Below are 27086 nucleotides of genomic sequence, written 5' to 3'. Positions count from 1 at the left end.
GAACAGGGGACTCTCCTCAACCACCACCAGTATGCAGCATTCAACAGGATGATGCGACGGCAGCCATAGTGCACCAGTACACTCAACACACACCAGCTATTGGTGGACAGGAGAGAGGAGAGTGATGGAGCCAATTCATGGATGGGGATTATTAGGAGGCCATGATTGATAAGGGCCAATTTAACAACCACAGAGAATCAGGACTTCAGTTTAATGTCTCATCCGAAAGACAGTGCTTTTTTACAATATAGGGTCCCGTCACTACACTGGGGCATTTAGGACACACACAGATTGCAGTGTGAGCACCCCCTGCTGGCCTCACTAACACCTCTTCCACTTTGTGTGACGATAAGAAAGAAATTTAAAGGGATAGTTCACCCAAAAATAAAAAGTATTTCATAATTGACTCACTTGACCATCCCAGAGGTGTAGGACTTTCCTTCTTCTGCAGAACACAAATGAAGATCTTATTCAAGTTGAAAATATTTCAGCTCTGAAGGTCCATACATTGCAAGTGAATGGTGACCAGACCAGAAATCACATGAAAGCAGCATAAAAGTAATCCATATGACTTCAGTGGTTTTATATATGTCTTCTGAAGTGATGCAATCAATTTGGGTGAGAAACAGATCAATATTTTTTCTATAAATCTCCACTTTCACTTTCAAAACTTAAATATTGACCTGTTTCTTACCCACACCTATTATATCGCTTCTGATGACATAGACTTAACCACTGGCATTGTATGGATTACTTTTATGCTGCTTTTATGTGAGTTTTGGAGCTTAAAAGATCTGGTCACCATTCACTTGCGTTCTGCAGAAGAAAGAAAGTCATGTACATCTGGGATGGCATGAAAGTGAGTTCATTTTGAGAGATCTTTATTGACTCATTCATATCGAATCATTAATAAAGATACAGCGTAATGTCATGATGTTTGGTCATGAGACGCAATGAGAAACAGTTTGATGTTTTTGATGTAGCTGCTATGTTAGATTCAAGCACTTTATTAATGTTTTGACATTATTTGAGAGTGAATAACAACTTAAATTGCGTGCTTTCAGCTTGACAGATGAGAGTTACTATTCACTTTCATGACTGGCAAATAAACTGTAAAAAGTTCCCCAAAACAAATTAAGTCATGTGGGTTTAGAGCAACATTTGGTAGTAATTACAGCAATGGTGATTTTCATTTTTGGGTGAACTATTCCTTTAAACGTGACACTATGTTTCAGCATGACAGTCAGTGTGTATGTTGTTTATTCAGATCCAAATCAGCTGTAACAAATATGTGACTTTTATTAAGAATAATCAGACTGCAATTTCGTAAGATTTATGTTTTTAAATGTCTGATTGATATCATCTAAGAGAGTACTTATTGGTAGACAGATTTACACAGTAGTGGTCAAAATACAGTGTCTCCGAGCACAATGGCACAGAAACTGTATTCCAAACACATTTCATGATACATATAGCTTGTTCATTCAGAAAGGATCAGGTCAATACATCTGCATTCCTGGCTGTCAGCTAAGACCAGGGGTGCCAAACTCAATTTAGGTCAAGGGCCAGATTGGACTAAGCGTCACTGTATATGGGCCACACTGTGAATACGTGTGTATATACTGTATATATACTATATATATACTATATACAGTACTGTGCGAAAGTCCAGTCTTAGGCACAAAAGATGTTTCACAAAAGCCTTTGTCTTAAGATGGTTATTTATATCTTCAGCTTTAGTGTGTCAATAGAAAATATAAATGCTAGATACACAAACATTACTTTTGCAAAAAGAAAATATTAGAATAGAAGAACAGGGAGCCCTGCAACAAATCCCATTGCCCCACAAAGCCCCCCACTGAACATCGTGTCAGTCTGAGATTACATGAAGAGACAGAAGCAATTAAGACTGAAATAGATAGAAAAACTGTGGTAAATTCTCCAAGAAGCTTGGAACATCCTATCTGCCAATAACCAAGAAAAACTGTGTTCAGGCACACCAAATATTGGTGCTGTTTTAAATGCAAAGGTGGTCGCACCAAATATTGATTTAGCTTTTTTCATGTTTACTGGGCTTTCTATGACATTAAGTGATAATCATGTATTATAATTATAAAACCATTAATTACAAGAATTGTCTATCTGATCTTAATGCTATCATTAGAACAACAAGTGAAATGACTGAATTCAGTTTTTAACAAATTTTGTACATATAACAGTTCTTGTTTCTTTGTTGTGGTGGTGGCGGCTTAGTGGGCTAGAGCACATAACTGGTAATCAGAAGGTTGCTGGTTCTATCCCCACCACCACCAACATTGTGTCCTTGAGCAAGGCACTTAATTCCAGGTTGCTCCGGGGGATTGTCCCTGTAATAAGAGCACTGCAAGTCGCTTTGGATAAAAGCGTCTGCCAAATGCATGTAAATGTAAAATGTTTCATTTTGGCATGACAGCGAGCACAGACTTGCAGATTGGTAAGTGAATCAGACATACACTAGTGGCCAAAGGTTTGGAATAATGTACAGATTTTGTTTTTTTGGAAAGAAATTGCCACTTTTATTCACCAAAGTGGCATTCAACTGATCACAAAGTATAGTCAGGACATTACTGATGTAACGGGAGGATTTTTTGTTGATAACTCTTTAAAGTAGTTTAAGTTAAAAAAATAAAATTGTAATAGTAATTTTCACATTATTAATGTCCTGACTATACATTGTGATCAGTTGAATGCCACTTTGGTGAATAAAAGTGGCAATTTATTTCCATAAGAGCAATTCTGTACATTATTCCAAACTTTTGGCCGCCAGTGTAATTCAGCTACTGTGTTTCAATGAGTTTATTCAGTGAAGGATACGTCAGATTGATTCAAACCAATAACTCTTGAGTTGGCAAGTCATTCGGAGAAATTCTTTGAAAGTGTCAGCTCATAAGATTCATTTATTGGTTTTGAGGACTGTTTTTGATTTCAATTACAACCCTGCTTGGTAAAAACAGTAATTCTGGAAACAATAATAAAGTTATTAATGTCGTGGGGAATTAAAAGAAATTCCACCAATGATGCAAGTTATAACATCCATGTAAAACCATAAATTATAATGTTTATCTGCCCTGCTGTAGCTAAAAAAGATCATCACAAGCAAAGATTCAATCAGTGTCAATGTGACTCTTCCCAGCTGATGTAAAGATGTACAGCAATATTGGTCAGCAACAAACAGTTGTTCTATTTGTTAATATTCTATTATGTTCTATTAGCTTCAAGCAATAGTCACAGATCTCATATCTGGCTCAATGCTTTTGTTAGTGAACGTTATCTGCGATACTGTGACAATTGTGCGTGTTTGTAATTTCATGAAATTATTTTAAATCCCACTGTGTATTAATGTCAAAATAAATATTGTAAACATTACAGTTAGCTTGTCTGTCCTTTAGATTTACTTTCCGTGCCACCACTGTGGTGTTGAACGAGGAGGCACTTAAAGGAATAATTCACCCAGAAATTAAAATGTTGTCATAATTTACTCAAAGTTATGCTGTTCCAAACCCATATGACTTTCTTTCTTATGCAGAAAACTAAATTTGAATATTTTACGGATATTGTGGTCCATCTTTTCAATACAAAACAAAGTAAAAGGTGCACTCAGTAAGTTTTTGTTCACAGTGGCTTGGATGCAGCATCATTCAAACTCAGTAGTTTTTAGTTACTGATGCCATTGCAGAAGTGGACTATTCACAGTCAGCCAGGATTAATTAAATCCCTGAATGAAAGTGTCAATAACAGTGCGGTTACTGAGATCAAACGAGTAGTATTCAGCTGGTCATGTGATTTTAAAATGGCAGCCCACATGAGGGGACCCCCTTCATGTAGAATACAGCTTTTATAAGGTTACTGATATGACTGGAGTCTTCATTTTAATGTGAGTGGTCATAAATTCCCACAGATATTGCAAAATGGCAATTTATTTCTTTAGAATTAAAACTTCTTAAATTAGGAAAAAAAACTTACTGAGTTAAATGAGACTCAAGTTAAAGATTAAAAAAGGACCCAAATGTATCATAAAGTAGTCCAGATGACTTAAGCGTCATATTCCAAGTCTTCTAAAGAGATATGATAGGTTTTGGTGAGAAAGAATTCTTGACATTTCTCATTAATGGGTGCATGAGAAGTTAGTTTACGGTGGCACACGTGTTCACCTGATATCTAAAGCGCTAAACGCACAGCTTAAACTACTGTGTAAAGAGTAACTAAGATGTCCTCTTTGATTTATACCTACTTTTCAATTTGTCATTTAGCTTATTCTTTAGCTATACAGGTGAAACTCGAAAAATTAGAATATCATGCAAAAGTTCATTAATTTCAGTAATTCAACTTAAAAGGTGAAACTAATATATTATATAGACTCATTACAAGCAAAGATATTTCAAGCCTTTATTTGATATAATTTTGATGATTATGGCTTACAGCTTATGAAAACCCCAAATTCAGAATCTCAGAAAATTAGAATATTGTGAAAAGGTTCAGTATTGTAGGCTCAAAGTGTCACACTCTAATCAGCTAAACACCTGCAAAGGGTTCCTGAGCCTTTAAATGGTCTCTCAGTCTGGTTCAGTTGAATTCACAATCATGGGGAAGACTGCTGACCTGACAGTTGTGCAGAAAACCATCATTGACACCCTCCACAAGGAGGGAAAGCCTCAAAAGGTAATTGCAAAAGAAGTTGGATGTTCTCAAAGTGCTGTATCAAAGCACATTAATAGAAAGTTAAGTGGAAGGGAAAAGTGTGGAAGAAAAAGGTGCACAAGCAGCAGGGATGACCGTAGCCTGGAGAGGATTGTCAGGAAAAGGCCATTCAAATGTGTGGGGGAGCTTCACAAGGAGTGGTCTGAGGCTGGAGTTACTGCATCAAGAGCCACCACACACAGACGGGTCCTGGACATGGGCTTCAAATGTCAAACGTCTTACCTGGGCTAAAGAAAAAAAGAACTGGTCTGTTGCTCAGTGGTCCAAAATCCTCTTTTCTGATGAGAGCAAATTTTGCATCTCATTTGGAAACCAAGGTCCCAGAGTCTGGAGGAAGAATGGAGGCACAAATCCAAGATGCTTGAAGTCCAGTGTGAAGTTTCCACAGTCTGTGTTGGTTTGGGGAGCCATGTCATCGGCTGGTGTTGGTCCACTGTGCTTTATTAAGTCCAGAGTCAACGCAGCCGTCTACCGGGACATTTTAGAGCACTTCATGCTTCCTTCAGCAGACAAGCTTTATGGAGATGCTGACTTCATTTTCCAGCAGGACTTGGCACCTGCCCACACTGCCAAAAGTACCAAAACCTGGTTCAGTGACCATGGTATTACTGTGCTTGATTGGCCAGCAAACTCGCCTGACCTGAACCCCATAGAGAATCTATGGGGCATTGCCAAGAGAAAGATGAGAGACATGAGACCAAACAATGCAGAAGAGCTGAAGGCCGCTATTGAAGCATCTTGGTCTTCCATAACACCTCAGCAGTGCCACAGGCTGATAGCATCCATGCCACGCCGCATTGAGGCAGTAATTAATGCAAAAGGGGCCCAAACCAAGTACTGAGTACATATGCATGATTATACTTTTCGGAGGGCCGACATTTCTGTATTTAAAATCCTTTTTTTTTATTGATTTCATGTAATATTCTAATATTCTGAGATTCTGAATTTGGGGTTTTCATAAGCTGTAAGCCATAATCATCAAAATTATATCAAATAAAGGCTTGAAATATCTTACTTTGCTTGTAATGAGTCTATATAATTTATTAGTTTCACCTTTTTAGTTGAATTACTGAAATTAATGAACTTTTGCACGATATTCTAATTTTTCGAGTTTCACCTGTAAGTGACTTATGACAGGGAAGCTCTCTTCTCAGTCAACATTACGTGCCTCGCTGAGTGGCACAGTGGTGATGTTTCATTAAGTATACCTGCTGGAGTTTAAACCTTTCAGTTAACAGCCAAGATCTCCTCTGTGCATCACAATCTAGATTATAAAGTAAGGGAGTACAAAAAGCATAACAAAAATGAGTGACAAGATAATGCAGAGCGAAAGAGAGGACCAAGGTGGAGTGTCTTGCCTTTGGGCTGGATTGTTTGAAGATCAGTGGGGATTTCTTTAAGACTGCAAGGGAAGCTCAGCTTCCCCTATAATGTCAAAAAAATTATGGTCAAATATGTACTATTGTGTAAACAATTTATTGACTAAAAATGCGTTAGAACACGTTCATCTCAAAGACGAGTTCGTTCAGAATCAGCTACATTACACATAGCAGGTCGGCTGACTCGATTTACTTCTCATACATTCCCGTAGCGTCAGTGCATTTCCCTGTTGAAGCCGAGCGTCCATTGACATCAATGGGGCTGCTCTGAACAGTTTTTTCAGTGCTCGAAAATAGACGGTCATTGGATAAATGCTGCGATTATGTCCCGCCCACGGACGCTCAGCGTCTCTGGGGGTGAATGAGGAGTGGGCTGGCCCGGACCCCGGGCTTCCGCGTGATGATTGGAGGATCTGTCGAAAGACTGCATCTCCTTTTGATTGACAGCGAATCCGTACTATAAGAAGTCACTGAAGCTATTTCGCGCTCAGTCCCATCGTGGATTTCTCAAGTGTAGTCGAAAGACAAACTGCTGCAACCTATTTCTTTATATTTGTTTGGCGAAATTGCTAGTCAATTTGCATAATACATTTCACACAATTATACACCACATTCCTTGTTTCAGTTTTACCAAGTTTAATATATTTTGTTTTAGAGCGTTCGTTCGTTCGTTCGTTCGTTCATTCATTCATTCATACAGTAGGCTAGGCTAGCGTCGTACGGGTGAAACTGTGCACGATGGCAGACGGTGCTAATATTGTCGACCTGATTTTGGCGAAGCCATTTGAAAGTCTTCCTTACGAGGAACAAATTAGAATTAAACAGCAGGGCAGATCAACACCTAAGATTGATTTAGTGCAAAAAATAGGGTAAATAAGTTTATAATGTAGGCCGAAAATGAGCTTCCCCTCTTTGAAAGACCAGCAGCCGCCACTGTTGAAGATGGTGCTGAGGTGCAAAGTAAACTTCCGGTCCTGTTATTAAATCAGTAACTGGGCTCCACAAAAATGCACCAACAAGCTCTCAAAAGATCAGATTACATTTAAATCTGCAGGCCTTTACAGACATACACACTAAATGATCAAACTTCTCTGTCTTTTTATTTTTCCTACAGCCCACGACCCCCATCTTCCTCCCTCTTTTTCTGGCTTTGTCTCATTTGCCGCCTGGCTTTGTTTGAGAAGCTATTGCAGTTCCTGGACAAGCCATGAGAGGACGCTCTCATTCTCACACGCACGCACGCACACAAAAAAGGCGATGTTTGAAATGAAATCTTACTGTTACCGGAACAAAAATAAATTGCTAACTATTTTTTTAAATGGTAAGTGAAACAGTAGGTGTTATTCCACTATAAACATGTTATTTAAGCATTATGCCAGCTACACTGTATGTCACATGACTTTATCATTATTTTGCATTTTTAAAACAATTTAGTGTAAACATTTCTTCACTTTTGGCAGTATAATGAGTGTGTGTGGTGGGGGGGGGGGTTTGAAGATAACACACAGAATACTATTGCCTACACACTGCAGTATATAAGAGTAGTATGCTGTTCTAAACATACAAAAAAATTCTGTCCTACACCTTCCCCTTCAAGCTGACTTCAGCATGCCTGTGAAAAGTGTTTGTTGGGTTCTGTCCCGGGAGTCAGTGGGTGGGAAGAGTCTGACGGAGTGACTCAAGGCAATGAAATGAAAAGCTGAGAGCTCAGCTGGTCTCTCTCAGTATGAATTTTCCTATGCTTAACTCACTCTGATGTGGTCTTGTTAACTGTCTTTTAGACATTACTGCAGCTCCGGCAAAGTTTTATATGGGTTTATGACATTAATTAATGTCAAAACTCAAGGTTGTCGGACCGCCGTTAGGTACAGTAAAAGCTATTAAGTGCTTACTGATGTTGGTAAACCTCTGATGGATTAAAAATCATATAGGCTTGTATAAACACTCTAATATAAGCCATGCACAATCAATCAATCAATCAATATATCTATCTATCTATCTATCTATCTATCTATCTATCTATCTATCTATCTATCTATCTATCTATCTATCTATCTATCTATCTATCTATCTATCTATCTATCTATCTATCTATCTATCATTTATCTATCATCTATCTATCTGTCTGTCTGTCTGTCTGTCTAATTGTCTATCAGCCATTAAAAACCCCTCAGCCACCATTTAGCAAGGCACTCGCAACCATCCAAAACACCTTAGCAACCAACCAACTAGACTCAGCCTCAGATGGCCCAAGGACCGCCCACAAAGCACACAAAACTGGAAAACACTTTCTAAAGTTTATCAGTCCAAATCTGATTGGCTGGTTTGATGGAACTTCCGTGAGTAAAAGCACACAGGACTTTCATCAGTCCACCTTGAAACAGAGTCGTGTTCACAAGGTTCCGTGTTGAGACAACGAGTGCCGGATCACCATATTTGCCCAAGTTTGTCAGGTTAGTGAAGTTCACTCTGATGAGGTTTTCAATGCTGGATATTCTGCTATTTTCCCATGTGTTTACTGTGTAATCACTCGTGGAGATTGCCGTGCCATTACACAAACTTTTTTTCCCCATGTGTGTCTTTTATTGTATGCCTCCGAAAACCTTTAGTGAACTTTGACAGACCCGCCTTTAACAATTCCGCCGCATTGACCAATGAATATTTGCTTGGTTTCGAGTTTCTTTTCTTTTTTTTATTGATTTACATATTAAACACAGAAAAACAAAACATACATGTATATACACAGAATCAACAATTAACCCCAACATGATTATTACATGATTATAGACACACACATATATATATATATATATATATATATATATATATATATATATATATATATATATATATATATATAATCACACATATTGACAACTACACCTCTCTCTCCACAGCCGCTCCCCAAAAGCCCTCCAGAAACACCAGATATCCGCCCCATTTCCCCACAAACAAGTCCAATGACCTGAAATGAGGGTGCTCCAGCTGACCTCCATCCCCTTAAAAACATCTGTCTGGTGATCATGACACTGGTTAGGACCCAACTCTTTATGTGTCTATTCTCTACATCGATGACTGCCCCATCGCCCAAAATACAGAGTCTGCAGCAAAATGAAACCCGATTGCCCAATACGTCACACACAAAACTCTGAACCTTCAACCGAAATTCTTGGATCTTAACACACCACTAAAAGACATGTGTTGTGTATCCATCCTCTGACTGGCATTGCCAGCAGGTGGGTGTGTCTTTAAGAGCAAGACTATTCAATCTAGAAGGGGTCTAATAGAATCAATGTCAAGTCTTGTATTGCATAAGGCGCACCCTTGTGTCTCTAGATGTAGACTTGACGTTTTTTAGAATCCTAGCCACACACCCTCCTCCAATACCAAGTTTAAATCTTTCTCTCATAATCTCTTGATAGAAGTTAAAGCTCCATCCCCCAGACTCTAAATTAGCAGGGAGTAATACACTGATGCCTCATAGCCTTTTCCAAACGCAGTTATCACCACTCACAGAGTGTCTGCCATTTTAGGGGGGTGTATGCTACTCCCAAAAATAGTACAGAGCAGGTGGCGCAGCTGTAAATACCTTAAGAACTAGTGTAGTAACCCCCCTCACAATCCACTCTGATCAGCAGAAAGGGACTTATTAATACATAATTTTGGGTTCAGTCATATGCTCGTGGCAACATTTAAATAAATGTCCGAATAAACGCTCTGGACACTTTCGTCCATACTAAGTGCAGATGCAAGATAACGGGGTGTAACTTAACTTAGTTTGATAGAAAGGCTTTAGAATGGCAAAATAGGGGCAAGAACTTCCTGTTCAATACAAAGCCAGGGAGGGGCTCTCACAGGTGGAAGCATCCAATGAGCCAAATGTCTGAGACCGAATGCATAATAATAAAACAAAATATTGGGTAGGCCTAGCCCACCTTTGTCAATTGGCCTATGCAGCTTACTGAAATGTAATCTGGAATGTTTACCATTCCAAATGAAGGACTTCGCTATGCTATCAAATTGCTTGAAATAAGAGAGGGCGACATCTATGGGGAGAGGCTGTAGCAGGTAGCTAAATTTTGGAATACAATTCATTTTAATAACATTAACCTTCCCAATCATAAATGTTATGAAGCCCACCTGCCCACATCGCTTGTGAGTTTCTTTTTAACTTAAAGGTGCTGTAAGCAAAATTATATCCTTGTCCATTGAGAATATTCAGTGCTGTGTACAAAGCACCGGCCACACAGAGGTCACTGCCAAACCAAGCAGTATTACTGGTCAACACGGAAAATAAAATTCACCTGTCAAAGTTCACCAAACTTGAACTCCATGGAAAATCCACAAATTGTTCGCAATTCCAATGGGAATCCGTACGATCTTGAATTTTGATTCCCATTGAGATGGCTGTATTTTGCCTGCTGAAATTCACCATCCAAAAGTATGTGTGACCACGCCTTTACGTGGGTAGTTCTTTGGTACATTTTAGTCAATGGTCTGGCTACAGTCTGGCTATGATAAAGGCCAACCAACCTTGCTGTTTATCTGTCTAATTGCCTAGAAACCACTAAGAACATCTATCTAAATGAACATGCAATACAAAAACGTCACACAAACCAGTACACTAACAAACACACACTCATAAGGACTGCACAATTTGGTGGAAATCCATAACACAGCTGCATTGAAGCATTCTGTATCTGGAACAGTTATAAATAAACAGTCTCTCCTTTTTGTTTTCCGTGCGAGTGTGTGTGTGTGTGTGTGTGTGTGTGTGTGTGTGTGTGTGTGTGTGTGTGTGTGTGTGTGTGTGTGTGTGTGTGTGTGTAAATACATGAGTGTGCAGTTTCAGGAGAGTCAGTTCCAGTCTGCTCCAACAGAAACACATGTCAGGATCCCTGGAGAACTGAGCACAAATCTGCCGTCTGTCTCCAATGTTCAGCTATCTCATCCGATATCCTGATGAGTGGAGAATGCATGAGGACATTCCATTTAAAACATTCATCTGTCATTGCCCACTGAAGGATACTTTTAGCCTGACTAACTAGTCATCTCCAGCTTCGTCTAGCGCCCGAGCCCTCCTCTGAGCTTCTCAACACACTCTTTGCTTATAAAAATCATTTGTTAGAGGTGAAAAGAATACTTGAGTCGTACTTAGTACATAGTCCTCTCCTGAAACCTGATCAGTGTGACATGAGATAAACAGATTGGTATGGATGTTTTATAATAAAGCCAAGGCTGAAACCACAGTGGCCCTACAAATTTGCAATACATTTGAGATATAACACATAGCCTACAGTAATATATTGTGTCTATATATAACAAATAACATGCATTGTAAATAAAATAATCATTATTGAGTCTTGCAGATGTACATTACATTTTAATTGGACTAAATACATTTTAATGGGGACAATTATCTGATTAGGAAAACATTAGCATTTAGCTTATAAGGGAAACATTTAGCTTCTAAACATTTAACATCTTAAATAATTTTTTTTATTTAAAAGTTAACTTAATATTGTATTTAACACCATTATTTCATAAAATGTAGTTTGAGATCAAACAATAATTTGATAATTTTAGATCAAACTATGAACTATGTACATTTTAATAATATAGTTATGTCACCGCGGTACTTGTACATAACAAGAGGAAAGATATGCTATATGATACCACATGCAATGGCACAGGCAAGTGTGTGATCTGTCAGGATTTTGCATTAGCCTTTCACATAGGGAATAAACATGAGTAAGGCATGTGGCCTGTTGGGTATCGTTTCAAGGTTGCAGTAGCATTTGTTTGGCAGCATGTGCTGAGCAAGCCGACTGTGAAGTGTGAGAGAGTGTTTTGGTTTCTGTGAGTGTGTGGTCTCTGCTTCTCACAGCTTTTGTGGCTCTCTCTCTGTTTATTCATGGCTTCTCAAACACATGCAAGAGCCAGCTGTTACGCCTAACCTCCATGCAGGCCTCACAGGCCTGGGACTGGATTTACACACACCAGCCAGGCGTCACTGTCTCTGGGGTGGAGGGTGAGGATTGGCGGGTGGGTTGGCAGGTGTGAGATGTTGGAACAAAATGTTGAGCTGTTAATCGCTAGCAGTGTTTGGTGTAATCTGATAACAAAGTAATTATTTATTGTAATCTTTTTTTTTTTTTTCAAAAAGTAGTGTTATGCATTACATTACAAATTCTTGTAATAAGATTACAGTTACTGACTTTCAGTTAAATACTTTTTGAAAATAAGTACACTACTATGGTAACATTTCTAAAATAATATTATTTCTGTCAAATACATTTAGAACATGAATGATGTTCATATATATGTATATTTGGGTTTCTGTGACATTTGAGGGCTGTGTAGTAACTAGTAATGTCATTACTTTTCAACTAAGTAACCAGTAAAGTAATCTGATTACATTTTTAAGAGAAGTAATTAGTAAATTGTAATGGATTACTTACCCTACATTGATAATTAGTAGTGAGTATAACTGGTTTCCTTTTAATTCGACATAAAGTAGGCCTATTATCTGTGATATTAATACTTCAATTAAATTACATTTTTGGTGATTTCTAAGGATAAAATGTATTATAATGATAACCTATTTATCATTATAATACAAAGCAATCATCTTTAACAATAAATCAACAACAGACAATGAGACCAAAATGAATTTTTTTTAGAAAATTACTTGCAAAAAAAATATGCTTAGTATTAATATTATGTAAGGATCGACCCTCGCACATCAATATCAGAACTCTCAATAGTTGTTGCTTGCTGGCTGGCTGGCTGGCTGGCTGGCTGGCTGGATGGCTGGATGGATGGATGGATGGATGGATGGATAGATTGATTGATTGATTGATTGATTGATTGATTGATTGATTGATTTTTGTTGGAGTAATAAAAGTATTCTTTTTTTAGCAGCCGGTGCCAGCCAAACATCACTTCAGTCTATTATGATGGACTTCAGAGAATGAACTGATACCAACTCCAACCATGACACATGGGATACATCATATGCCATTGTCTGAACCTTGGACTTAGGATAGACCTCACCGAAATTAATGGCCGGTTGAACTGTCATGCACCTCACTGATCTCTGCCTGCATCACCTAATGATGGTCTACACTTTTGTAATGGAATATCAATTAATTACCAACAAAACCCTTCATCAGCCAACCAACAAGCACAATGCATCTATGGGAACTTTGCAGTTAATCCAGGAAGGACTTCAAAGACATTACTCATTAATCTCACAGTTCATACAAAATCTTTGTTTAAACACTGACCCTTAACACTTACTTAGTTTAATAATTTTAAACCATGACTTGCACTATATATAAGTAATATTGTCATTACATTCATGATGTTAGCCAGAGTGGAACTGGCCCCCACAGTGAGTCTGGTTTATCCAAAGGTTATTTTTCTCCATTAACCAACATCTTATGGAGTTTTGTGTTCCTTGCTACAGTCGATTTCAGCTTGCTCACTGGGTTTCTAATTAAAATTATTTTTAAACACAATTCCTATTCATAAACCCTGGTTGCCCCGGCCTTTCTGTGTGGAGTTTGCATGTTCTCCCCGTGTCTGCGTGGGTTCTCTCCGGGTACTCCGGCTTCCTCCCACCATCCAAAAGACATGCAGGCTAGGTTAATTGGTGTCTCCAAACAAATTGCCCTAGGTGTGGATGTGGATGTGGAGGTGAGTGTGAGTGTATGTCTGTCTATGTGTGGCCCTGCAATGGACTGGCGACCTGTCCAGGGTGTCCCCCGCCTTTCGCCCAATGTTAGCTGGGATAGGCTCCAGCCCCCCGCGACCCTGTACACAGGATAAGCGGTTGACGATGGATGGATGGATGGATGGATTCCCATTCATATTTAATCAAACTACAGAATGATGACTCTATGACTTTATAGATGTTACAGTTAAATTTTCTTTTAATGCATGATTTTCTGTAAAGCTGCTTTGAAACGATGTGAGTTGTGAAATGGCGCTATACAAATAAAAATGACTTTTTTTCAGAGGGAGGAAATCAACCGAGAGAATATCTCAACTTTGTTACCTTGTGCAACAATCTGGAATCTCATGAAACACTGGCTTTTTTCCCATTGAGAATATTTTCCTTGATCCTCCTCCCCATCCCTCTTTGCTCTTTCTTTCCTGTCTTCCTCTCCTCCCTTATGTGAGGTTGAGGCTTCAAACAATAGATCCCCCTGCCAGCTCATTTAATCTGCATATCACTCTTCCATTGACCATTATCAACAAAATAGCCACCCATACTTAGCATGCAAATTATCAACTTATTTAGAGAAAGAGATAGAAAGACTGGGGCCCAGAGGGTGGTCTGGTAGAGGAGTGTGGGTTCCTTTAACATAATGGGATTTTAGGGGGAAGAGGCTTATTGTCTTTTGGCAGCTCATTAAACCATTCAATTTTCTAAGCTTGTTGATAAGATATACCTGTTAAAATATGCCAACTTTTGTCACAATGCTACTTTTAGTGCAGAAATACTAGCAAATGCTGCAAACAACTGATAAGAGGCAGAACAAACAAATGAGAGCTTCAACTGACATGTTTTAAAAGTTGGAATCAACAAGAAATCAGCTTCCATGTTAATAACAAGCTACACTAAAATAAGTAGTAACCTGATGTTAACTTAAGGAGCCTTTTCTACCTGAATTAACCCTTTGATGATGAAACCTAATGCATTTAAGATAATTCGGTGATGTTGACTTGCACAAAACCAGTTAATCAAGATAAAGTAAGAAGTTACCACTTGGTTGACCTTTTTTTTTAGTGTACACTGTAAAAAGTGACACTATATTCAGTTATTACGGACATGACTTGAGTTGAGAGGGCATGTGAGGGGATACCATCTCCCTTGTTGAAAGAAATGGCAAAATCCATCCCCCTTAAACCCAGTACACTACTTTACATTATACAGAACAATGTGTTCCTTCAACAAATTTCAAACTACATTCCTATGAACTTGTAGTGGTCCAACACTTTATTATACAGTATGAACACGCTGCTATGTTGTCTTTCCATTTGTTACATCAGCATTGCCAAGAAATGCAAGGCTGCCCCGTCCTCCAGTACTCTTTTACTCTGACCTATCAAGCATCCGGCTGTGTACTTTGATATACTATAGTTTACATTACACGGAAGTAGGGCAGCACACGGGGGACCGGGCCAGCCACGAGGTACATTAAATGCACTGGAGTTATTAGGCAGAATTCTCCTGCTTCATAAAGAACACAGACACGGGTGGTCAGAGAAGTACACAAGATATTCCCAAACTCCACTGTGACTACCACATTGGTGTATTGGTTTATGCAGATGTTAGCAGGATGAAATTAAAGAATAGGATTGGGCTTTGAGCAAAGTATCAAGTGAGGAGCAAGATAAATTCCCATGGAAGAGACTGTCGCCTTGTTTTTGTCAGCTGCGTTTTCCTTGGAATGTCAAATGACGGTTGGGCATTTCAGAAAGAGAGAGAGAGAGAGAACAGGACAAAACTGATAAATCTTGTAGTCACTGCCATAGTAACTAGGTGGCAAAAGTGCTTGGACAAAAACTGGATGAACTTCATTGACGAACACACAGCATTAAATTTTATATGGCGTATCCCACATATACAATACGCAACGTGGACAGTCTGGACACATATACCAAATACCACAAAAACAATGATAAACTCAATTGATATGACGCTTGCACTATATTCCAAATCTTCTGAAGTGTTACGATTACTTGCAACAAAGAGAACTAGTCACTATTCACTCTCAAATATAACTAAAGTGCTTAAATCAAATCATCACACCTCATTGGTTTGCACTGCGTCTTGGGACCAAACGTGCAAAATGACTTTTAGTCACGAGATGCAATGAAAACCTATGAGATTCGCCTTAATTGATTTTAGCGCTTCATTAATGCTATGATTTGAAAGTAAACCCTGTGAAGACTTTAAAAAAATCCTCTTTTGTGTTCCACAGAATGAAAGTTATACAGGTTTGGGGCAGCATTAAGTGGAGTAAATAATGACAGGGGGGGTTAAACTGTTCCTTTGAGCCACATCAAGTCAGTTATCAAGCCATTTAATAACAACATATCAACAAAGTGGCATTTTAAACTAAGTCAGTGTAACAAAGTCTTAAACTCGGCAATGGAGGAGTCAGGAGACAACGAAGCAATTTCAAGGTCAGTTTTTTATTTTCCACTTCCTTTCTTTGGAACGACCGTAACGTCGCTATAAATAAACGTAAACACATATAAGTTTAGCACACTCTGTCTGCTGTATTGTCCGGTCTCTCTCTCACTCTGATGCTGTGGCGTGGCTCTTAAGTCTCCCTCCGCCATCACTATAACGAGAGAGAGGTGTTAGGGACACCCCCCCAATAGCTTTTAATTGATAAAACAATAGATATAGTGTTCGAAATGAATACCAAAATTATTGTGATACTTTTCGGTTGTCAAATGTTAGTGGAATATGTCCATAGTAAATGTGATGAACTAAATGTGTGTTTACTCGCTGTAGGTTATGACCTTGACACAAGTTGACCAAAAATGTAAATTCTCTCATTGTTCACTCACACTCATGCCATCCCAGATGTGTATGATTTTCTTTCTTCTGCTGAACACAAACAAAGATTTCAAGAAGAATATTTCAGCCCTGTAGGTCCTAACAGTGTAAGTGAATGGTTGAAAGAACTTCCAAAAAGAATTGAAATGCAGCATAAAAGTAATCCATATAACTCCAGTTGTTAAACCCATGCCTTCAGATGTGATATGATAGGTGTTGGTGAGAAACAGATAAAGTTTTAAGTCATTTCTTTCCTATAAATTCTCCTCCCTACCCAGTAGGTTGTGATATGCATGTAGAATGTGAATTGCAAAAAACTAAAGAAGAAGAATGTGGAAATGAAAGTTAAAGTAGAGGTTTATGGCAAAAAAGGACATAAATATCTATCTGTTTTTCACCCACACCTATCATTATCGCTTCTGAAGATATGGATTAACCCACCAGAGTCATATGGATTACTTTTATGCTGCTTTTATATGCTTTTTGGACCTTAATAGTTCTGTCCACAATTAATTTGCATTGTATGGACCTACAGAGCTGAGACATTCTTCTAAAAACCTTTGTTTTTGTTCAGTAGAAGAAAGAAAGTCATACACATTTGGGATGGCGTGAGAGTGAGAAAACGATGAGAGAGTTTTCATTCTGGGTGAACTATCCCTTTAAAAAAAACATGGCTTAGAATAGTAATGTTAGTTCTTTAAAAAAAAAACTCTAGCATAATTTGTTTGTAGATTGCTTTGATATTTTGTTATCTAATGCACACAACAACAACAGAATGCATACTAAATTATGGCTTAAAGGAATAGTTCACCCAAAATGAAAATTCTGAGATCAATTACTCACCCCTTAATGTCATGGAAAACAAAAGTTACATTTCTGAAGAATATTCAGGTAGTTATTTTCCATATAATGAAAGTGAATAGGGACTGGGGCTGGAGCTTTAAATGACAAAAAATAAAAGAAATCGCCATTATAATTTCATAAAAATAGTCCATATGACTGTATCCCAAGTCCTCTGAAGCTATACAACAGATTTGTGTGAGGACATACCAACATTTGGTCATCACTAAACAAACTTACTGACAAAACTAACCAAAAGTTGTTATCACTGAAAACATGTATATAGTGGTATATATAAAAATGATGACATTAGATGCATTCAGTTAAGTTCAATTGTTCTCACATATGTCGGGACAAAACATCATTGACTTTAAACTTTATATGATGCGTCTAATGGTTCCAAATTAGATTTTTTTGGAGCTTGACAGCCCCAGTCTCCATTCCCTTTCAGTACATGTAAGAGAGCATCCAGGATGTTCTTCAAAATATCCATTGTTCCATGGAAGAGAGAATGTCAGTTGACATGTGGGTGAGTAAATGTTTAGAGACTTGTACTTTTTGGGTGAACTATTCCTTTGTTCAAATGTGTCCAAATAATTTTTGGGGTCACATAATATTATTTATATTTTATCTTTTGGAAAATGTCTATGTTGTCTAATCCAACAAAATTAAATACTGTATGTAGCCTCCGTTATGCCAGACTCTGACTCCATATAGTCTAATGTTGTTCAACTGCAAAAGTGTTGCAGTGTTAGATTGTGTCTGAGCAAGTAAACTGTGGACAGATTTATGCCAACTGGAGCACCCTTCTTTTCAACATTCCTTCTTGCATTCACCCCTACTCCGCTCTGAGCCAGATTTTGAACACAACCACCCCTTTAGAATGAACAGCCTAATGCATTCAGTCAGTAGAGAGCCGTTGATGAAGTGTTTCAGCAGCAGGAGTGTTTAAATGCACTTTTATTCCATTTGATAGAAAATTACTGTTTAAGACCAGACCAAGTCAAATGTATACCAACCCATTAGCGCCGCTGTACACAGAGACAATGTAGCATGATGTGTTTTGCCTAAAATGGAGCTGCCTGAATATCTGTGTTTGACACTCCTGGTCTGTTCACACTCAAACTCCAGCATTAAGAGAGAGGAAATTAATTTAAGGGCTTAACAATGACAGCAAAACACACATAAACAGCTGCACATTATGAAATACCTATTAACATTCTTCAGCTAAATAAATGAGTGTCTGAGAGACAGAGAGAGATAGAGAGGCACGTGGATAGACAGGCACATACAAATGTATTCCTTTGTTTATAACTTTTCCTCATAGTTTAGTCACAGGTTGCTAAGATATGCATGCACATAAGAATCAAAATTTGGTTAGGAAATAAAAACGAAACATTTAATTTTCCGGGTTCAATAAAAGTTGGGCTCTGTCAACAAAAAAATTATTTTGACTCGTCCCTACTCTTTAAAAAGAGCAAGAATCTGAGTTCCAGAGAGGGACTTACAATGGAAGTGAATAGGAGCCAATTTTCGAACATTAAAATAGTGTTTCAAAAGTACAGCCACAAGACGTAAATTGATATGCCTGTAAAAAATGATAACTTGCTAACCTTTTCTGTGTAAAGCTATTGCCAATTTTACAACTCCGTTACCATGACGATGTAATGTCAACAAACCCCAAAACCTTAAAATGACTGTACAAATTACAATTTAAACAACTTCGCAGCTCACATAATACAGAAGAATTTATGCAAGTGCTTTTGTAAAATTATAAGCTTCACATTTCTGTGTTTAAACCCTCCAGAAATTGGCCACATTCGCTATACCCAGATTTATTTATTTTTTTAAAGACGAGGGATTAGTCAAAACTAATATTTGTGGTAATCAATATTATGCCACAAATTCTGTCGATTGAGCTTAACTTGTATTGATGGAATTTATTTCTGAAAATTTAAATGCACGCATCTAAAAAATAGGCAAACATTTTTTGGGGGATGGAACTCCTCATCTTGAGTGTAATGCACCATTTGTACTGCAGACAATAATGAAACAGAACATGCAGGTAGAGTTCTGGCATAGCCTACCTGCCGCAAATTTGCCACTCATTATTTTCACATGCAAATGAGCTTGCATGTTTGTCAGAAGTTTACCAGCAGTGGTAAACCTGTAGCAAACCTTTGGTAACAACGGACAATTTGCCGCAAGTTGGGGTCATTTGCATGTGAAAATGCAAAATCACATGCAAAATCATTTGCATGTGAAAATGATCAGTAGGGAATTTGCGGCAAGTTTCCGGCAAATTTGCCATGAATTCTCGATTTTGTAAGGGTGTACGTACCTTCCTAAGCAGTCTGATTTGCAATTGCCTGTGGACAATAAAAAAAAATCTCATTGAGTGTGTTTACATGCACAATTTTACACCAATTATGCTTAATAAGCAGACAACGTGTTATGGTCATGTAAACGCCTTAAACGGCATTCTTTTATCAGTGTTAGGTCATTAACAAAAAATTTAATCTTTACATTTTTGCCATTACCCTGATTTCACATTGCATGTAAACACCTATCCCGGCATTCTAGCTTATACAATGTGCGCAAGTGTTGAGCACATGTCTGTTTACATTTTGACATCAAAAACAGAGAATTATCCAATGATTTCAAATCTCATATAAACATTCAAAAAAGCAGACATTGCAAGAAAACCATAAGTTGATTTTTGGTAGTAGTCTGGTTATCAGCGTATTGGTGTGCATGTAAACGCCGAGTTGGTTTACATGCACACCAATAAACAACTAACTGTTGTTTTCTTTTTAAGAAAGTTTGGTCTAATGTTCTCAAATGATTATTTTTTAATTTCAGATATACAGCTCAGCTTTGTCTTTTGCAAAGGCAATTCATATTTTGCTTTTCATTTAATTAAATTAGTTGTTAATTCATGGTAAATAGATGTGAATTACACAAGACATTGTATCTCACCTCTATCTCTCACACAAGCAAAAGAAAACCAAATGCTTCTTTGACACCATGAAAGCCACAATACAGTGTTAGGGACAAAGTGTGTGTGAGAGAGAGGAATGTGAGCAATAGAATAGTTAACGAAAGGAAATAAACATTGCGGTAATGGGGTTAGCATGATTGTCAAATATAGGCCACGTCCACACTAATCCATTTAAGTCTGAAAACTCCGTTTTCAGTTTCCTAACGTCATTGTTTTCGAAAGTCTCAATTTTCAGTGGAGGACAATGCTGTTCTAGTGTGAATGAGAGGCATAAACTTAATGTATTAAAATATTCATGTGCTTTCAAATGAAAATGTATTAGTGTTGACGTGGGCTGAGTCTTTTCTAACCGGAATATTAGTGCATAATTGCCCGGTGTAAGATCGATGACTGTTATAGCTTCACTTCAGTGTATTCTTAAAAGCAACAAAAATATTTGTTGGTAGAATAGCTGCCAAAAAGCGTATTCTCCCTTCTTTAAACTCACTAGACTGTGATCTGATTTACAATAATCTGTTTCCTTTTACAGGGAGTTTCTATAAACTGTAAACCATAATTTCTGTGTATTTGAGAAATTAATTTATGAGAAAGTAAGAGACAAGAAATGATAAAATAGTCAGATAAAATGCTATACGGTGAGACAAAAACATATGTAAAATTGACATTGCTTCAGATAAATATACATCTTCAGGATCATTGATCAGTTTTGTTTGCACTCCTAAGAGCATTGATGAAGGATTAATGGTAACAAGATTTTGCCATTATGCTTTTATGGCCAAGCACACATCCTACCCCATTCATTTATCAGTGCACTAAAAAATTTTATATATTTTTTTGAAGCATGACTGAAAAAAAATTAAACAAATAGAACAATACTTGAATGCAAGTTTGAATTCTTTCTATTCAATTTGATAAAAGTGCATTTCAGTGTGTCATTCTATGCATTTCTCACAGTCCCAGAGACATTTCTGGGTTATTAAATCTTTAACACTCACATACCACAGAGATTTATCAACGACTCTGAGCCCAACCATCACTATAAATATGACCATTGCAGCAGGACTATGTCACTGTTTTGGCCTATGGGTTCTAAACTTTAGCCAGCGATTTCTCATAAACAGATTTCTAATTTATCATAAACACACATGCACAGGCCTTCTGCCAATTTTCAGGTTACAAATCATCAAACTTAACTTTCACAAGTTGAATGTCATATTATATTTGTTTGAGAGTAATAATTCAGTCCAGCTCCCATTTCATCACCAAATGGCTTTATGATGTATGTGGCAGAAACCACATTCATCTGAGGAGTCACTGCTATAAATCCATTAGCTTAACTACAAAAACATCTATTTGTAAAGTTATTGCTCTAGAATTCCAGTAGACTAAAACTATCAAACTTGGCTGATGCAAATACAACCTAATTATTAAGGGGTGAATCTTACAATACCTGTCAAGAAAACACTGTATCTATTACAGGGCTGTAGTAACAAAATAATCTGGGCCCCCTGAATGTATATTGCTCTGGGCCCATTTCCTATTAAAAAATACAGGTATTTGTGGGGCCCCCTGTACCATTGGGCCCCTAGAATCATTACCACCTTTCACCCCACTAGCTACGGCCCTGCCTATATAATATATAATCAGGGTTGGGGAGTAACAGAATACATGTAACAGGATTACATATCTAAAATACAAACTATTAGTAATTGTATAAATGATATGAAGTGCATTTGAACATCACTTTCTTATTTGTTACATTCACACGAGCAGACAGAGAAGTAGGTTTGAATGAAGTTTGGAGCACAAGAAATAGAAATAAACCTTGTGTAAATTGTCAGCTTTACGCTAAGCTAAAATGCTATTTCTTGACATTTTACATGCACATGTTACCAGACACGTTCATATTTGTTTTTATCAGGAAAATCGTTGGATTATAAATTCCTTTTTTCTAGTAAGACATTTGATATTAGGGCAAAAATCTTATTCTTGATAGTAATTTTTGTATTGTTTTCCTGTACAAATATCTAAAAATCCTTAAAACAAGATCAATTTCAATGATCTTGTTTTAGAAAAAAACACTTCATAAGATATTTATGTTTTTCAGAGAATGTATTTTTAACACATGTATTTTGTCTTACAGTACTTGCAGAGTTTTTAAAGTCAAATCAATCTACCAGTTCTGAAGAAGTAATCCAATGTATTTAGAATACAAATTTTTAATAGTTACTGACCTTGTGTAATCTAATTGAATACTTTAAAAATACAATTTTAAAGTATGTATTCTGTAATCTGTATAGTGGAATGCATTTCAAAAGTAACCCTCCCAACCCTGTACATAAATTGCTTAAATAAAGCCCATTTTAAGACCATTAAAATTTTTTCTTTCCCCTCGAATTCTCATTACCATAATAGATATATATAAAAACGTATACTCATTAACATAATTAAAAAATATATTATTTAAACTTTGAAATATTTTTTTACATCATCTTAACATTTGTTGTACTAGCTTTAATATATGCTGATTTAAAAGAAAAATATATATTTTTTTAAGTATTTCTTACGGTAATAAAGTAAAGAATTACAATTAATTATGGATGGGAATGACAATCACCATTGAAAATAATAGGAATTATAAAATTGGGAATTCTAAACAAAACGGAAAAAAAAATACTCCAAAAGTAAAAACATTTGACTTGGGCACTTTAAATAAGAATTTGTTTAATTGTCATGGAAATAATGTCAGAATGCAAAACTGCTACGGTCCTTACAATATTACTTATTTTTTAAGCTTATATTATTCAAACTTTTCCTCTCCCTTTAGATTCATGTTTCCACGAGATCCATTTGTCCGCCTCTTCAGTTTCGCAAAATACGTTTTCAACAAAGTTTTCAAGTTGCACCTGGGCATTACTCATTTTAATTACCTAGTGCTTGTGGCAAAGATTTCGCGGAATGAACACATAAATATTGCTACATTTTAAAGAAACTCTAAAAACAGAATCTAAATTAATTTAGGCGAAGACCCTACGGTCCCTCCCTTTTTTCTGAAATATTCCTTCCGATCCAATAAGGAACTCTGCGTAAAGAAAAACAGACCTTCCCATTGGTCAGGAGACAATAGGTTTCAAGGCGCCCTGCGGAGTTGTACAAGAGACCGTCAATGAAGGGTTGCTTGAAACCGTTTCACCACTAATGGGGCAATGTGGAGTATCAACTGTACACTGATAGAGCTTAAGATTCAACAGGAGTGGCGAAGAAAATTCTCATACATTGTGTTTTAAGGGAGAGGAGGACAGAGCACAAAAAGGAGGTAGATGTTATGGAAGTTTGATCATGAAGTATGCGGAGGAGTCTCGAAAAAGGGGCTCATGAATACCTGAACACAAGACTTTAAATTGGAGAGTTTGTAGTCGCCTTGTACGAGCGGTTCGGACGCGTGAACAGATTTGAGGAATATCACATTCTAGCACGAGACGATTTTTCACGAGGCAGAGCAAAGTTCGGTAAGTTAACATGTATTTGTGTGTGATCAGTTGCGTGCAAGTGAAAGTTATCAGAGAGATTTGGTGGATTATGGAATAATTGCTTAAGCGAAACAAAGTTTAAGGGAAAGTCTATAAAGAGCTCTCCGTGTGCAGTCAGTTGTAATTTTACAGGGCTTAGTTTTCTCTGTTTTTTGTCTGTGAAACTTTCCTTTGTTTACAAGTTTTCCCGAAACTCCTATGTGTCTTTCAGGCGATCAATGATGGCGGTGCAGGGAGTCGCTCCGTGTGTTCGGGAGGCGTGCTGCGCTTTCATCACTGTATTTCTACTGTTTGAACTCTCTTCTGCCCAGTATCACGGAGAAAAGGGCATCTCCTTCCCGGAACATGGGTTCTGCCAGCCCATTTCCATTCCTCTGTGCACGGACATCCAGTATAACCAAACTATCATGCCAAATCTCCTGGGTCACACCAATCAGGAGGATGCAGGACTGGAGGTGCACCAGTTTTACCCCCTGGTCAAAGTTCAGTGCTCTCAAGATTTGAAGTTCTTCCTCTGTTCCATGTATGCCCCAGTGTGTACAGTTCTGGAACAGGCCATTCCACCCTGTCGCTCATTGTGCGAGCGTGCCAGACAAGGGTGCGAGGCTCTCATGAACAAGTTTGGTTTCCAGTGGCCTGAACGACTCCGCTGTGAGAACTTCCCTGTGCACGGAGCTGGAGAGATCTGCGTTGGACAGAACAAATCTGACCCCGGCAGCCCGCCGACAGACCCCCCGCCATACATACTGGGCCCATTCACGCCACGTGTGAATGCAGAACGCCCGAGTCAGGCTTTCTCGTGCCCTCTTCAACTGACAGTCCCTTCCTACCTCAATTACCAGTTTTTGGGGGCGAAAAACTGCGGCGCCCCCTGCGAGCACAAGCAGCCACACGGGCTGATGTACTTCAAGGAGGAGGAGGTCCGATTTGGGCGGCTTTGGGTGGGAATCTGGTCCATCCTGTGCTGCGTGAGTACCCTATTCACCGTTCTCACGTACCTTGTGGATATGCGCCGGTTCCGTTACCCAGAACGCCCCATCATCTTCCTCTCTGGGTGTTACTTCATGGTGGCGCTGGCTTACGCAACCGGTTTTCTATTGGAGGATAAGGTGGTCTGCATTGATAAGTTCAGGGATGACGCGTACAAAACCGTGGCTCAGGGGACTAAAAAGGAGGGCTGCACCATCCTCTTCATGATCTTGTATTTCTTTGGCATGGCCAGCTCCATCTGGTGGGTGATCTTGTCACTCACCTGGTTCCTCTCTGCTGGAATGAAATGGGGTCATGAAGCTATCGAAGCCAACTCTCAATACTTCCACCTGGCCGCTTGGGCTGTCCCCGCCGTGAAGACCATCACCATCCTTGCCCTGGGACAAGTGGATGGCGACCTTCTGACCGGTGTATGCTATGTGGGCATCTACAATGTGGATGCGCTCCGTGGATTTGTTCTCGCTCCTCTATTTGTTTATCTCTTCATCGGAACATCTTTCCTGCTGGCTGGATTCGTCTCCTTGTTCCGCATCCGTACCATCATGAAGCACGATGGCACCAAGACCGAAAAACTGGAAAAGCTAATGGTGCGAATTGGTGTTTTCAGCGTCCTCTACACCGTTCCGGCCACCATAGTCATTGCGTGTTACTTCTATGAGCAGGCGTTTCGCGTGCAGTGGGAAAAAACCTGGCATATGCAGACGTGCAAGCGCTTTGCCGTGCCATGCCCCACTAACAATTTTGCACCCATGACGCCTGATTTCACTGTGTTTATGATCAAATACCTTATGACTATGATTGTAGGAATCACATCAGGATTCTGGATCTGGTCTGGAAAGACTCTGCAGTCGTGGCGCAAGTTTTACAAACGCCTGGCCAACAACCAAGGGGAGACGACCGTGTAAACTGAATTTTCTATCTACCGCATGTGAGAAAAATACAGGTTAATATTGAAATGAAACCGCAAAGAGGTTACGTACTACAACGAACCATGCTGATGGAGAAAGACAGGATGTGAGCCCAGCGTGATGATTTCCTCATTTGAAGTGCTCAGACATTGCCAACAATTTAGAAAGAATAAAAATTTTCAAGTGAAAAGCACAACCCAATAGATCATGCTTTTCTCAAATAGACTAAATTACAGAACATTTTTTAAATCCTTATGGCTTGTTGGTACACAACTAATGATTTTATGTAAAAGATGGCGTAACTGATGGATGTGGGAACTTCAATACTGACTTTTTTTTTTTTTTATCAGGAGTTGATGCTACGATTTCTTCACCCCACAGCGGCTCAAAATGTCTGCAATTTAGTCTTGCGCCTTGCAGTACTGAAAAATTCCCTTTGTTGAATGTCTCTTGTTTTTTTTTACCACATTTTTGGTCATTTTCCTCCATAGAATACATATTTTTGTATCTGGGTGCACATGGCCGTTTATTTAGATTTGGACCTAGTTGAATTTAACATTCTTTGGTCATGAGTTGCTTATTCATCAATGTTGCCATATCAAGTCAGGTCTCATGAAGTAATTTAATATTCTGGCATTTTAGCAATGTGAAAGTGAATGACAGAATTAAACATGCTAAGCAGAGAAGTATGAACCGGAGGAAATGTTACCAGATTTCATTATTTGTAAATATCACCTAACTGTTAAAAAGATGTATGATCTATTTAAGCAGATTAATTTTGTTTAAGGCCATTTTTTTCCAACTGTTTCACTTAATAAAGTGATTACATTTTTACAAGCTGTTTTGATTGGCTTGATTTTCGTTTTCACAAATGGTGACTTGTGTAATTGCACCGTTGCTCTGATGACTTTGAAACCCCCACTCAAAAAGTTAAGCAATTAGTTGCAGCAGATAGCAGCATAATTTACTACAATAACAGACATTAAATGAGTATCCATCCATGTGTCTTAGTTCATTAATAGCTTCAGTCTGTAGTATGAATCTAAAGGGATAGGTAAAAGAGTGAAAAGCAAAGAAAACGGTATTATAAGGGTGAACAAGAGAAGGGGTGAATTATGG

The 27086-nt window shown here is 38.2% G+C and overlaps 2 protein-coding genes across 6 annotated transcripts in view; both read left to right on the top strand.

The window, feature by feature from the left end:
* The window catches only part of LOC127646648 (cyclin-dependent kinase 15-like), a 75289-nt gene extending 61149 nt beyond the window's left edge, over positions 1-14140 (top strand). The window contains exons 14-15 of one of the 5 annotated variants that reach the window (XR_007970948.1): positions 7231-7437; positions 13041-14140. The gene's annotated coding sequence lies outside the window, so the exon portion shown is untranslated. Of the gene's footprint in view, positions 1-6; positions 3831-7230; positions 7438-13037 lie in introns of those variants that run through there. The other 4 variants (XR_007970947.1, XM_052130436.1, XM_052130434.1 and 1 more) reach the window with 4 other exon arrangements.
* A 9597-nt stretch (positions 14141-23737) lies between these two features.
* Positions 23738-26765, top strand: fzd7b (frizzled class receptor 7b). The gene is made up of 2 exons (XM_052130427.1): positions 23738-24048; positions 24281-26765. The coding sequence occupies exon 2, from the start codon at positions 24288-24290 to the stop codon at positions 25962-25964; it is 1677 nt and encodes a 558-aa protein (XP_051986387.1). The 5' UTR covers positions 23738-24048; positions 24281-24287; the 3' UTR covers positions 25965-26765.
* Positions 26766-27086: the final 321 nt, after the last annotated feature.

This window comes from Xyrauchen texanus, chromosome 7 (genome assembly GCF_025860055.1).
Source record: "Xyrauchen texanus isolate HMW12.3.18 chromosome 7, RBS_HiC_50CHRs, whole genome shotgun sequence".
NCBI lineage: Eukaryota > Metazoa > Chordata > Actinopteri > Cypriniformes > Catostomidae > Xyrauchen > Xyrauchen texanus.
The sequence above is the reverse complement of the archived record's forward strand: the minus strand, read 5'-3'. Positions and strand labels throughout refer to the sequence as shown.